General features: G+C 52.1%; 1 protein-coding gene across 1 annotated transcript in view; it reads right to left on the bottom strand.

The window, feature by feature from the left end:
* Positions 1 to 3,260: 3,260 nt before the first annotated feature.
* Positions 3,261 to 14,111, bottom strand: part of SECISBP2 (SECIS binding protein 2) — a 31,234-nt gene continuing 20,383 nt past the window's right edge. Inside the window, exons 14-17 of the mRNA XM_012726448.1 lie at positions 8,680 to 8,900; positions 4,860 to 5,014; positions 4,491 to 4,683; positions 3,261 to 4,084 (exon numbers count right to left, since the gene is read on the bottom strand). Of these exons, the coding sequence (XP_012581902.1) occupies positions 3,981 to 4,084; positions 4,491 to 4,683; positions 4,860 to 5,014; positions 8,680 to 8,900 (673 nt within the window). The 3' untranslated portion in view covers positions 3,261 to 3,980. The remainder of the gene's footprint in view (positions 4,085 to 4,490; positions 4,684 to 4,859; positions 5,015 to 8,679; positions 8,901 to 14,111) is intronic.

Here is a 14,111-nt window from a genome sequence, read left to right on the forward strand (position 1 = left end):
ATCTGCCCCAGCACCCCAGCTTTGGGTGTTTCTGAGGTCCTCCTCACGGTTCAGATCCAGTTTTGTTGGATCTGCTAGTTAGTTTCTGGGTGTTTGCTTTGCCTATTCAGTCATTTTTAAGAGTTTTTCTATGAGAAGGAAATACCCCTACCCAAAACCTGTTTTTATAAGTCTCTGCTTTTGCTGTCAGGATAAAATGAAGCAGCAATTCAACTTACAAATTATGATCCTTTTCTAGAAGTCAGCAAAGTTAAGTACTGCCAGTAAGAAGCAGTTGGCAGTTTGAGGCCCTGTAGAGTTTTACATTAAGCTCAACTGTCTTGTGAGACAGGCTCGTGGTCATTACTATTCACAGATGACTGACTTCCAAGACTGGCTGACTTCCAAGACTGGCTCCAGGCCTCACGTTATGGGAGGCAGCAGGTGTGGGGAGTCTAACCTACCCCCTTGCAGAGCAAGTGCCAGTATGTGGAGGACGGGGCCAGCATGGCTCAGGAAGCAGTGCCCCCCTGCTGTTGGCTGGAGACACCCACAGCCACACAGGGGAGACCTGAGGCCAGTGGCTGAGCTGCTTCAGCTCAGCCACGGAGGGGATACACCTGGCCCAGGGTGTGCCCTCATTGGGTGGCAGGTACCTGAGGAGCTGCAAAGGCCTCGAGCTGATCCCTGGCTCCCCACTGTCTTGCAGAGATGACCCAGCAGGAGAAGTGGACCAGAGAACTGGCCGCCTGGAGGGCCATGGTGGGGGAGCATGACCGCATGCTGCAGGACTGGAGGAAGGCGTGGGTACGCCATGGCGCCAGGCGGGGAGGGGCTGGCAGGTTGGCCTGCGTGCTGCTGGGCAGGAGGGACCCGTGGGTATGCCATGGCACCAGGCGGGGAGGGGCGGGCAGGGTGGCCTATTGAGGGATTTTTCAGGGCCCCAGCCTCTCCGTGGGCCTCCTTGCCTCTTCCTGGCTACAGAGCAGTTCTGCTTTCTGAAACACCCATTTCTTCAGGGGAAACCGTGGAGAGGAATGAGCAGCCTTCGAGGATACCCAAGTCAGGCAGGCCAGCAGGGACAGTGGCAGATCCAGCTGGCTCTGGTTAGATGCCACATAGGCTCAGCCCTGGAAACCTTGTCCAGCGGGCATGCTGCACTGCCTGCTGGGAGTGGGGGAGCCCTGTTCCTAGCACGGAGGTGGCAGACCGGTTCCCACCCAGGCAGGGTGTTCCCAGTCTTGAGTCACAGATACAGGCACTGTAAGGGAAGGCCAGACTTAACCTGGGAGGGGTTGTGACAGCTTGGCATTAGTATCCTGGGTTCAGTGGCCACCCTCCATGCTGACAACAAAGGTTGAACATTTGACCACTTCTCAGGGAGACAGTGGACCAGGATATGAGGGAACAGGTGGCTGCTAGAACCTAAGGTGGGACGAAGGCAGACGCTTGAGGCCCTGGACTGTGGGGGAGACTTGGGCTGAACAGGAGGGGTCATCTGTTCTGCAGGAAGGTCAGAGACCACATTGTTCTTTCAGGAGAGCTGTAACAAGGACACCTTTTAGTCAGGGGCAGTGCTGGCCCGACCCTGAACTGACCCTGCCACCTACGTGCACCCCTCGCCCGGCTCGTTTGGACACGGCCACCAGGCGGAGCGTCTAAACAGCGTGCAGACGGGATCTCTGGGACCACAACTGGTACTTTTCAATTGGTTGTTTCTATATGAATCTAGTAGAGGCATATACTACTAGCCACAACAGAAACTCTGCTTGTTTGGACAAGTGTGTGTGAAGCTGTTTTTTCTAGAATCCTTGCTGTTCTGCTCGTCAGGTCACTCCGTGAGCTGCACAATTCCAGGCTGAACACATCACCAACCGGCTGCTCACAGTGACCACAGCCGGAGACAGTGGTCATCATATATAACTCAAGCCTGTGGCTTCTCCCCACCTTCACATTCAGGCACTTAACCTGAAGGCCCTCCAGCCAGTAGGGAAGGGGTCTCCAGCTGAAGGGACTTGGACTTTAACCGCCAGTGAGGGCAATGGTGAGGTCCAAGTGGGAGCCGATGCGGCTCCGGAACACTGGCTACTCCTCACTGGCCTGCAATGCCGGCTGCAGCTGAAAAAGCTCCTGCCGCCTGTCCTCTTGCAGCTCCAGCAGCGGGCACCCAGCCAGCAGGTCCCCGCACACAGCGGTGTTCACAGTGCCTCGCAGGAGCGAGCGTGTCTTCCTGACTCTGCTCTGCGTCTCTGGTGGCTACAGCCGCCTCTCTAGAGCGTGGGGCCACGACTCAGAGCTGCTCCCCTGCGATCTTAGACGCGGTCTTATCGTGGGGTGACAATTGTTAATGCAATGCCAGTTTATCCTAAAACCAAATGCTTTGTGAAGACAAAGCCAGCGTCTCCGCGGCCAGTTTGTCTGCAGATGCCTAATTCTGCAGCGGCGCGATTTGCGGGTCTGTGGTCTGTGATGGTGTGGATGAGGCTTTAGCTCACTACACTGCTGAAAAGTTAAGGGTTGTGCGTGTGCTGTGAAGTGACCGTATGGGGAGGCCACCAGCACCTTGACACCAGCCCGGGTGACTGATGTCACCCACAGCAGTGGCTTGGTCAGGAGTGAAGCCATGACTGGGGCACCCAGCACGGAGTCCCATGAGACTCAAATGAGCCCCTTGACAACAAAGACTGGCCAGACACTCCCAGAGGCCTTGGCTGAGAAGACCCACGGCCCCCGTGCAGATTTATAAATGTTTTGTAATTCTAGGCTTCTTAGTACAACTGACATTTGATTTTCTCCATATAAATTAATTTGGGAACCTCTGTGAATAACCTATTTTCAAACCTACTGGAGTCACCCAGCTCTAGCCTACTGGCAAAGGGAGGTTGGAAAGTCGTCCTAGGAAGGAACCCCGGGTACGTGGTGGGCGCGACACAGGTTCCCTGCAGTGCTGCCCATACAACACAGCCTGCGTTTCTGACTCCCCACCTTAACTCGCTCACCACGTGATGGCTCGGAAGGGCTGAATTGCTCGGAAGGGCTGAATTCCACAGAACAGTGTTTCTGAAACCCAAACAACGTACTGCTTGCCTGACAAAACAGCAGCAAAATGCCACCAGCTCCAGAGACAGGACTGTAGGATGGAGGTCGGAGGTGGACTTCGGCAACAGTAGGTGTCACCCGGGAGGTCCCGACACACCCACAGAAGTGCCTGAGAGGGAAGAGCAGGATGCACAAACAAGGAAGACAGGAACTGCTCCCAAGCCCGAGAGGTCGAGCTCCAGTGAAATTAAATAATCATTCTTTATTCAAAATAAATAAGCCTTCTTTCTGACAGGAAAATATGAAAGTAAACTTCTCTTGGCCTCTAAGACAGAAACCACATTCAGAATATGTCCATTTACAAAGGAAAAGATTTGTAGATTATCAAAACCAAAATTTAAGAACTTCAATATACAGTGTTTCTTGGAAAAATAAGGAGTAATTCATGTCAAAAAGTCACAGGTTAGAGAACCAGTATTCCTCGTGAGGCTCACTTTAACAAACCCTCCAAGAACCCCCAACTCTGCGGTTGAGAGCCACGTCATGAGAAGCACGTACACCCCGGAGTGCCTTCTGCGGAACCGAGCAAGCCCGCCCGACAGAACGCCTCCCACCGCACGCCCACCTGGCTCAGCTATTTGGCAACGCACAGGAAGTCTCCCAGCAGCAGTGGACTCTGATGCCATGTTTTCCAGTATTTTCCAGACTCAGTGCACTCAGAGACGAAGCTGCCTTGAGACTTTCAGAAAAGGCTCCTGCCAGATGCCCCAGTGCCCATTCGGGAGGCGCAGCCTGATGCCCAGATGCTGCTGCTCATGCCCCTCATGTAGGCCAATGTCCCAACTAAGGAATCACAGCGATACTTTAGGTCAATGAAGAACTGAGAAGAAAAAGGCTCTCAAGTCTTTCAAACCACCCCTCCTTACCCCGAGTACACAAACACGCAAAACGGAGAATTCTTCTCATAAACTCAAGTTCATCATCTGAGAGGTTGAGGCTTCCAGTGAGTCTTCCAGTTCCAGGGCACACTGATTGTACGCTTCCAGTTGTTTCTTCCAGACCTCAACTGGAAACAAGAAAGCAGCACCGCTGATGAACAGGCACAGTCAGCACCGACAGGAGCTGCTCAGCAGCAGAGTCCCCACGCAGGGCCAGCACGGGCCCAACGGCCCTTCCCCTGCGCCACCCGGCGAGCAGCACTGGTTACCCCTCAGTCCTCTCTGACCTTGCCAGACTCCCCCTGGGACCCAGGTGGCACCCCAGGCCACCTAGTGGGTGCCATTTACGCTGCGTCTGAGACAGAGCAGCAACCCAACTCTGCTAATCTGAGAACACCTCTTGGACAGTGGCCAGGCCTTCTGCGACCTGTCCCTCAAGAGTGACCATGCTGCTCTCCTGGGGATTCTGACTTTAACTGCAGCCAGTGAAGGCACGTGGGCACTCCTGCTGACCCAAACCCTCCCTGCACTCACTGTAGTGTGGCTCTTCTTTTCCGGTGGGAGCTGGGAAGGCTTGGTCTGTAGAGCAGCTGGGGCCTGGCTCGTGTGGGCTAGTGAGGGCGGGGGGCCCAGGCTCTGCCACCAGCTCCTGGTGCACATTCTCCAGCAGGGCCTTATATGCCTGTCGGGCGGCCATCGTCAGCTCTACCATCTTGTGGAACTGGTCCTGGGGTGGAGAGGACACAGGCGATGTCTCCTGAGCACAAAGGGGCCTTTTCATACTGCACTGCAGGCGTGCACAGGAACGCGGGAGACACCCAGCTGGGCGGTACCCAAAGCACTACTGTGACAGCAGTGAACGGACCACCCACCCCCAAACCCTCCCTCATACCCCCACCTCACCTGTGCCCCATCGTAGCTGAAGATCCCCACCACACTGACAGGGACGGCTTTGTTCAAGCTGCGCCCCAGTGCCTTGCGGTTGAGCGCAAACACGAAGGGGATGTTCTGCTCACAGGCACAGTCGATGATGGTGTGCAGGGTGTCATCCAGCCCGCCTGGTGGACAGACAGAGAGGGTGGGGGCTGCTGTTACGGGGGGCTGGCCGTGAAGCCTCTTCCCACAGGCAGAGGGACTGCAGCTGCTTACCACACACAAGTCAAGGGTCGTGACGGAGCATGCTAGAGGGAGTTTCCTCACTCCCAGTCATGTGGAATAAAAGAAATTCTCAAAAAGACACTTTGCTGGTGTAATAAATACATCTACGTTGTGTCAACAGCTAGCAATACAGCTAGTGAAAAAATGAAGCTTGATGACCATTTGCTGAACACGTGCTCTGTGCCAGGCCTCACTGTGCCCTGGGCATATTACTGTTCTCTGTGCCCCCATATCCCTGAGGTGGGAAGCTGATGGAAACCCAGAGCACAGAGAAGTCACTGCATCTCCCACCCCACATCTCTGCCCCAAACATGACCTTGCTAGGGTTCCCCACCACTGCTCCCCGCCACGCCCCCCACCGTAAGGTGCCAGGAGAGGCTCCGTGAGCAAAGGGAGGGCAAGGGTCGTCAGCCTACCTGACAGCCAGAAAGCCAGAAGCACCGACCACTCGGGCCACCTGGGAGACACCAGTGAACACGCCACACCAACCACTGCCTCACGCGTGCAGCCAGAGGGAGAAATGACCCCTCACAAAAGCAACGGAAGCTCTCAAGAGGAAAGCATACACTTATCAAGAAACATGGCATCTGGGGAGCAACCCGGCATCATATTAAAACAGCAGGAACAGAAGGAGCCAACACTACCAAACAGTGATCCAAACACCCTGTTAGCCAGCCTGAAACAGAGCAACACCCCATGGATCTTTGTAGAAAGTCTTTATACCAACACAAGACCACTTCTTAGAAAGGAGCTTCGTGTCAGGCTAGCGTCGCCACGGGGTAGTGGCATAGGTGCGGGGAAAGGTGGAGGGACCGTATGGCGCTGAGTCGTAGGGGCCGTGGCGGAGGAAAGGCAGAGGGGCGGCTGGGCCAGCTTTTGGCGAGACCCACCTGGCGTGGGAATAGAGCCTACCTCAACAAAAACAGGGAAGAGGGCCCTCCCTGGTGGTGCAGCGGGTTAAAGCGCAGCACTAGGAAGCTGCTGACGGCTGCTTCTGTGCAAGTTTGATCCCTGGCCGGGAGCTGACCCACATGGCACAGCAGACCCGCTGCTCACCCATCTGCCTGTTCTGCTCCCCCTCTGTCTCTGGTGCATTTTCTCACCACCCCTGCACTCTGGCCTGTATGCATAAAGAAATCTTAAAAAAACAAAAAAAAACATGGAAGAACCAGGAAATTTATAAAATTCTAATAACCTAATGTGCTTCATTTTGCACTCTAACTTAAAAGTTGTTCATTGTTCATTTGGTCCTACCTAATTACAATTTTTAAGATAAGGGAAAGAAACGGAATGGTTTCACATACAGTACAGTCTGTACATTAGTCACATACAGATAAAGACTTTGTCCGTCCCGTGATGTCATCCAGACATTCACATGTGCTATAGACTGTCCAAGCGCCATTCTTTGTTCTATGAAATTTGACATCAGTGTCTTGAGTAAAAGGTCGCTATAACTTAAGTCTAGTGCTTCTTTACTGTGATTTGGACAAGGGTAAGACACAAATCAAAGGATTTTAAAGGTGATAACAGGGTCTCATTCATTTATTCATAGAAAATTTATTTCCTACTCATCTCAAGGGAAAGAGAATATGACTAAAGAGATGAGTTAGGCTTTTGACATAAGTCTGCAGTTTATATTAATTTTGAGAAATGTGTATTTGTGAACTCTTATGCAGTGGAATTTCATAAAATGAATAAACTTATTTCTATTCATTGTGATATATCTTTTTTTTAATGGGAAAATGTCATGACTTTTAAACTTCTGACATTTTCTGAAACAATAACAACTTCTAATAATCTTAGACTCAGAAGGTTGAAGAACCTGAAACCTAAATGCACTAAAATAAGCCAAAGACAGGCCCACACACATACCTGAAGTGTCTGCATGACCAAAAATAAGTTTAAAAATTTAGTAAACCACAAGCTAAAAAAGCACTTGCTGCTCTTACCCAAGGAACCAAATTCTTATTTAAAAAGAGGTACAATGTCAATATAAAAAAAAAAAAAAACAGCACCCCAAAAGAGAAACGGCCAGAGAATGAATCACAGAAGACACCACTCTGAAACAAGTGGAAGAAATTCACAAGAAAATGCTGCCTCACAAGGAACATGTTCATGACATCGCCCCAAGCGGGGGGCGGTCAGGAGGGAGCAGTGTGCAGGGGCAGTGCTGCCTTCGGGGGGTGGGTGGTGTGGGTCTTGGGTACAAACACACACACTGCAGAGCTGTGCGCAGGGAGCTCACACGAGCCAGAAATGCCACACACACAGCCGTGCTCCCAGCTGTCCCGAATACCACACGCTGTCAGTGAGGACGGAACCCCATGGCCCTTACTGAGCTGCCACACACAGGTCAGCGTGCTGGGGGGTGGGGAAGAACACCTGGAGACATACAGCGACGCTAAAGCAAGGTATAAACCAGGTCTTGGGTGATTTACTCTGTGGGGCTGGAAGAATCTGGGGGCTTGGAAGTAAGAAGTAATGGGCTGCTCCCCCCAGGATGAGTGCCAGGGTGTGGTGCACACAACTATCACCTGGACCCACTGCAAGGGATCTTCCCACTTCCCTTCAAAGAAGGAACTTCTCACCCCACCTCTTCCTCTCCGGGAAGTTTGATCGGGGCTAAAGCCCCCATCCTTACTTCTGTCCACCCTGCCTCAGATCTGAAGAGGGAGGGGGAAGAACAGTGACCTCAGGGGTATAAACTTTAAAGGAAAAGACCAATTCTCTAGAGTAGGAAAAGCGAGAGGCAGAGAACAGAGCTGGGGGATGGGTGTGCTGCACAGCTCTAGTTACAGCAACAAGGTTTTAGCTCGTCAGAGTGGCCAAGCCATACACACAGGCCACGCTGTCTCTCTCTCTCAAGGGCCCTGCCAATCCTGGAGTCTGTCCTGTCACACAGCAAGCGGAAAGAGGCCCAGCCAGCCGAGAAAGGCCAATAAAAACCCACAGCTCTTCTCTAGCAAGGATATACTTGTCAGACTAGTCAAGTTGCTTCTATCTCAAAGCAAACAAGTACAGGAATTGACATTCACACTAAAGCTGACAAACAGAAGTAGCACAACTTGGCTCCTCTGCAGAGAGGTGGCGAGAGTGCTGCCAGGGAAAGCCAGGTGGGCGGCCCCTTTCTGTGTGGCACGAGGACAGAAAATGAGCAAGGTGCGGGACACATATCCCAGCCCTCAAAACAGAACCGACCTCCCTGCGTCAGTGCGAAGGCCGTGCCACAGACAACCCACAACTCTGACTGGAGACAGAGGACTGGAGACAGACTGAACAAGCAAAGTGTAAATCGACAAAGTCCCAAGGTAGGGAGTATCCAGCTGCCAATCCCACAATCTCTATGGTGGGTGAGCAGTACCCCCGCCCCCACCCAGTTCCAGAGCAAACTAGCACTGTTTTCCTGGCACACAAGGCTACAGGGCCTCCGGAACCACGAGACAGTCACAGAGCAAGGCACTCAGGGACATGAACGCTGGAAAACAAGTTAATTGAAAACTAAAACAAAGCAGCACCAGGCGCTGACAGGCGAGGGGACGACGTGCCAGCAGACAAGAGGGTGTACCTTTCGACTGGATCTTCTCACAGTTAGGGGAAATGATGATGCATTTCAGCTTCCTGAGCTTCAGGTGTTTGAGAACCTCTCTCAGCCCCAGCACAAGTCGGCGTTTGGTCTTAGCCTTGACTGGATCTTTCTGGTACATACGGTCTTGGAAGCGGACCAGTTCTTTCAGGAGATCCGTGACACAGGCATCTACTTCTTTACTAAGCATCTGGCTGCAGTAACTGAAAGAAAGAAAACCGTCAGTGTCCCACAGCTATGCCACCGCGGCGCTGTGCCTGGCCACTCTGAGAGGAGTGGAGTGGACAGCGTGGCCCTGCTCTAGCATCACAGTGCATACGCAATCCTCACCCGGGCCAGACTCCTGCCCGACTGGATTTCACAGGGGAGGATGAGGGCACCCTCTCCCATTCCCAATTACAAGAACAAAACACATGCCCCAGGCTGGCCGTTCCCCATATGCCGCTCCACTGTGAACACAAACAGCTGGAGAGGCCCGCCTGAAGGAGAAGGCGAGACCAGAGCTCCCTCAGGAAGGACGGACAAACATTAAACCACACAGGGGAAGCAGGCAGTCACTCACTTCCCACTGTCCCCTGCAAGCCCAGGCTCCAGGGTGCTTCTGGTCCAGCGCAGGACAGAGGCGGACAGGCGCCTCTACCACAAACCTCTTGACTGGTACTGGCCACCTCCCCCCAGCAGGAGGGCAACAAGCTGGCACTTGCACTGAGGCTTTGCCACCATCTCAAGGTGGCAGACACAGATGCACCACACCAGGGGGCCATCACCCACCAGTCCCCGGGGGTGGCACCAACCACAGCTCACTCACTCCCTGAATCTCCGGCTGTGGATCTTGGGGTAGCAGGTGCTGTCAGGGGCCGGGGGGCAGGCCTCTGCCTCCTTCTGGGTCTTTGCCCCCAGCCACTCCTCAGACTTGCTCTCCATGGCAGGCACCTCGGACGCTGACACGGTGTCCGCCCCCCCTGTATCAGAGAAAGAATTATTCAGCATCTGGAACAGGCACCTAGGGGTGGGGGCACACAACGTCAGCGTCACAACACCCCATCGCCGCAGCAGCCAGACTCCACACGTGCCCACCACGCAGCCAGGGGTCTGACAGAGGCCTGAGGGGAGAGGAATGGCCCGGGACAAGCAAGTTCCGGTGGAACAGGCACAGCACCTTTCTGCTTTGCCTCAGTTTCCCTGTGGCAAAGTACTGATGTGACTCAGCATGTCAGCCACTTCAAAGCAGAAGGTTCGGGGGCCACATTTATTTTAAATTTTGAGACAACCTCAAGTTCCCAATCAGTTTCAAAGGTATGGTTTTTGCTCTGAATTTCTGCACTTGAATGCTGGAGCTGTTCCTTTATCAAATAATCCTTGTAAGAGTTGAGAATTCAAGTGCTTAAACCATGAGAGCCTTTAAAGGTATGTTTAAATGTACCCCCAAGTAACAGCTTAAGTCTCCCAAAAGTTACTGCAAAAGACTCAATTTTCAAGTGAGGGGCAGGGTCACCAGGTAAAGGAATTCAATAGCCAGGATAATGTTCACCGCTGCTGGCCTGCTCCTCACCTGGGGCTAAACCGGAAGGCACCAGCACACCAGTCAGGCAGAAGCTTCGATGGCTAGAGGGCAAGGGACCCCCGGATTCCACAGTCCGGCCACAGGAGGGAGTGCTGGCACCCCCATCAACAACCCCTGCACAGGCCATAGCAACACTCCTCCACCGCTGCCAAGCAGAAACGCTGCACACCCAGCTGCCACCTGGCACGCCCGCACACCCGGCACTACGCAGCAGGGGCACACTGCCAGAGTCCTCTGCCAGAAGTGCCAAGTCACTCCGGGTTCTGGCCAGGGCAAGGCCTCGGTGTGGGCTCTTGGGGCCATCAGGGCTCTTCTGCTTCCAAATCAGACACTCCCGTCACTCTAGAATGTCCCAAGCTGCACATTTATACTTGTGGGTGTGTTTTCTGAATGCGCCATTTAACAAGTGTTTTAACAGCGGCTTAGAGCATAACAAGCCTGCTTAAATCTCGATCTGCCTTTTTGTTTGACATCATCCATGTCTTACATGCTGTGGGAAAAGAGTTTGGCAGTTTGTGGTTTCGTTATCATGGTAACTTCAAGCTTGGAGGCTCATCTGCTCTGCCCCTCAGAGACACTACCAGAGCCAGAGCCCCACCCATCCAGCATGCCCCTGCAGTCAAGTCGGGAATCTGAAAACCGCTTTTCCCGGGGTCAAAGTTGAAGCTTTTACAAGAGGGTGGAGGCCAGCAGAGCTCCCGACAGTCTGCTGCACACATGCTGCCTCCAGTGAAACTTCCTTGAACAGTAAGCAAAAAGAAGCTGGTACCTGAGGGCTCAACCTGCTCCAAGGACTGGTCATCACCTCCGCTCTCAGGGTGTCGCACATCATCACTGGCAAAAGCTGGGCTCACCACGTTTTCCTGGAGACGCTGCTGCATTCTCTCTTGCCTTTCTTTCAAAATAATCTTGAAAGCCAAACAAAAAAATTAAATAGATAAATATTTCTACTTACAAGGAAGCACTCTGCAAAGTAAGGTGATAGGCCTGTTTGGTCCTTACTTCCAGGCCCTGGGGCTTGATCCAACTCTTCTGGTGGCCGAGGAGCAAGGGGGTCCCCAAGTACACAAAGCAGGGCACAGCACACTAGTCCCCCGGCCCTGGACCAGATCGCACTCCCCAACACCAAGGCCAACAGCCCCCACGCTGCTGTGAGCTTCCCAGGAACACACTGCGCCAGCCCGGCAGGACATCTGGAGCGGTCAAGACCCACACTCCAACAGCGGACAGAGCAGCAGGCTTTCCTGCTCTCCCCAGCAGCCAGGTACCACATACAGGGAAGGGGCCCACTTCCAGAGAATCAGAAGCACCTCTTGCTACAATGCATTCAAATAAAGACAGGGTATTACCACCTCATGTCCGGGTGCCAGCGAGAGAGCTATGGAGTCCCGGCCCCCACTGGCACAGGAAGCCACGCACCTTCTTCAGTGAGGTTGGTTTCTTGGCCTTGGGGACCTCCCTCTGCTTCCCCTTCTTCGTCAGAGGGGCACTGGAGTCCAAGGGGTTGTGCGGGGTCTTCACCTCACTGAAGCGGTGGCCCTTCTTCCCAGACGCCGCCTCTTTGGAGAGGACAGGCACGGCCCCGACTGCAATGCAATGGGGACACATCTCACAGCCATGATCGAGGACACATGCCTCCTGCCCACCCTTTGGGGTCACCCCTCAGACATGCTGGGCTGGGCGAGCGAGACCACCCATGCCATTCCAGTTGTCTTGCTCGTCCGTGCCATGCTGTCCCTTGGATAGTCTTTCAAATGGCCAAGGTATTCCATGAAGCCTAGTATTTCTGGCAAGAACCCAAAAGAACTGTCAGACCAAGTCAGACATTTAAATACAGGCAGGCTACATCTGTATTATTAAGGGAGAGAGGATCATCAGTTATAGATGCGAAATGAGGAGTTAGTATGATGTTCTCAGAGTGCTTCAAAATAAGTCAGGGTGAAAAAAGCAGGGGACAGATTTAACGAGATGGGCAAGATGTAGTTAAGTACTGGAGCCAGGTATTAGGGAAACAAAAGGTGACAAGCTGTGTTATCCCATTTCTCTAAACTGCCACACTAGGTAATTCAGAGAAAATGTACATGAGTGGGTGCCAGGGGCTGGGTTATGACGGCACTGGGAGATGAACAGTTAGAGGCTTTTTTTGAGGTGATGAAACAGCACAGTGGATGTACTAAACGCCACTGATCTGGATACTTCAGATGGGTTGCTTTTCCACGGCATGAATTTCACTTTTTGTTTGTGATAAACAAAAGAAATGACATACACGAGTAAATCTCAAAACTGTGCTGCCAGAAAGAAGCCTAAGAAGAAGTGCAGGGGCCAGATGCTTCCAGGAAACACAGAGCCCACGATTCCATCACAGGTGTACATATACCACTTCGTTTATTCATTCAAGGGCGGATGGACAACTGGGGCGTGGGCACCTTCCGGCTCTCAGGAAAGACACTGCTGTGGGACACTGGCGCCCGAGGGGCTCAGTCTGTTCCTAATGCTTTTGGGTGAGCAGGAGTAGAACTGCTGGCTCGGATTAGTTGTTCAGCACATTCCGCCCCTCGGCAGGCGCTCCACCGTTCACAGCACCAGCAGCAATGCACAGGAGCGAGTTTTGCCCATGCTTGGTGTCTTCCATGGTTTCGATTACAGTCATCGCGCCAGGTATGAAGCACCCTCTCTCCGCGGGCCCGATCTGCACTTCCCTCATGACTACAATGCTGGGCAGGTTTCCTGTGTCGTCAACCATTTGTCTTTTCCAGCCCTTTATGCACTTTAGTGGTGTCTGTCTTTGCTGCTGAGTCACAGAAGTTCTTACATACCTGGCTACCCTCATTAGATACACACTTTAGATTTTTTTTTTCCTTCTAAACTCCTCTACAGCAGTCTCTAAGGAGTCTTTTCACTTCCCTGATACTGCTCCCTGCTACACACGAGCTTTTAATTTTGATAAGATGCAATCTACTTTGGCCTTTGTAGCTGTATTTTGGTGCCCCATCAGAAGAGTCACTGTCTAGCCCAAGGTAATGCAGATTTATCCTTGTTTTCTTCTCAGAGTTTTTCAATGTTAGCTCTTACACTTAGGGAAATGATCCACTCTGAGCTCATTTTTATATATGGTATGGGATGAGGGGTCCAGCTTCATCCTTGAGCATGTAGAAACACAGGTGTCCCAGTGCCATTTTGGAAGATACTGATCTCTGTTCTTCTAATGAATTTATTAGCACCCTTTGTCAAAGGTCCCCTGATCACAGGTATGTGGGTTTATTTCTAGACTCAATTCTGTTTCACTGGTCTATATATAGCTACCCTTACTCCACTATAATACTGCTACGATTATACAAAACCAAACTTTAATGTTTATGTAGGTGACATAATTTAATTTGTGGGTATATGGATAAAAATATGTGTATGTATTTTAGAAATGACTTTTGCTTACAAGAGAAAACAGTCCCAAAATAGTGTGAAGGCCACCTGACCACCGGCCTGAGATGAACAGCCTCTCACCTGAGAACACCACTGGCTTGGAGGACTGCTTCGCATTCTGGGCATGCTGCTTCTTCTCCAGGGCTGTCAGCATTCCCCCCAAATCCAACTGGACAGGAATTTGGCTCTTCTTTGCACTGTTTTTAAAGTTATTCTAAAAAATTTTTAAAACCCAGAAATTTGTTAATACCATAATTTTACCAACTGAGCTTTTCAATTGTACAAGTCATATACTTAAAAATACTATAAGCGTGGCCCTCCCTGGTGGCACAGCGGGTTAAAGCACTGCACTAAGAAGCTGAAACCACTTCCGCATGAGTTCGATTCCCGCCTGCCCCGGAGGTGACCACATGGCGTGGCAGACCTCTCC

The sequence above is a fragment of the Condylura cristata genome, unplaced genomic scaffold, assembly GCF_000260355.1.
Source record: "Condylura cristata isolate star-nosed mole 26May11 unplaced genomic scaffold, ConCri1.0 scaffold00017, whole genome shotgun sequence".
In the NCBI taxonomy this organism is placed as follows: domain Eukaryota; kingdom Metazoa; phylum Chordata; class Mammalia; order Eulipotyphla; family Talpidae; genus Condylura; species Condylura cristata.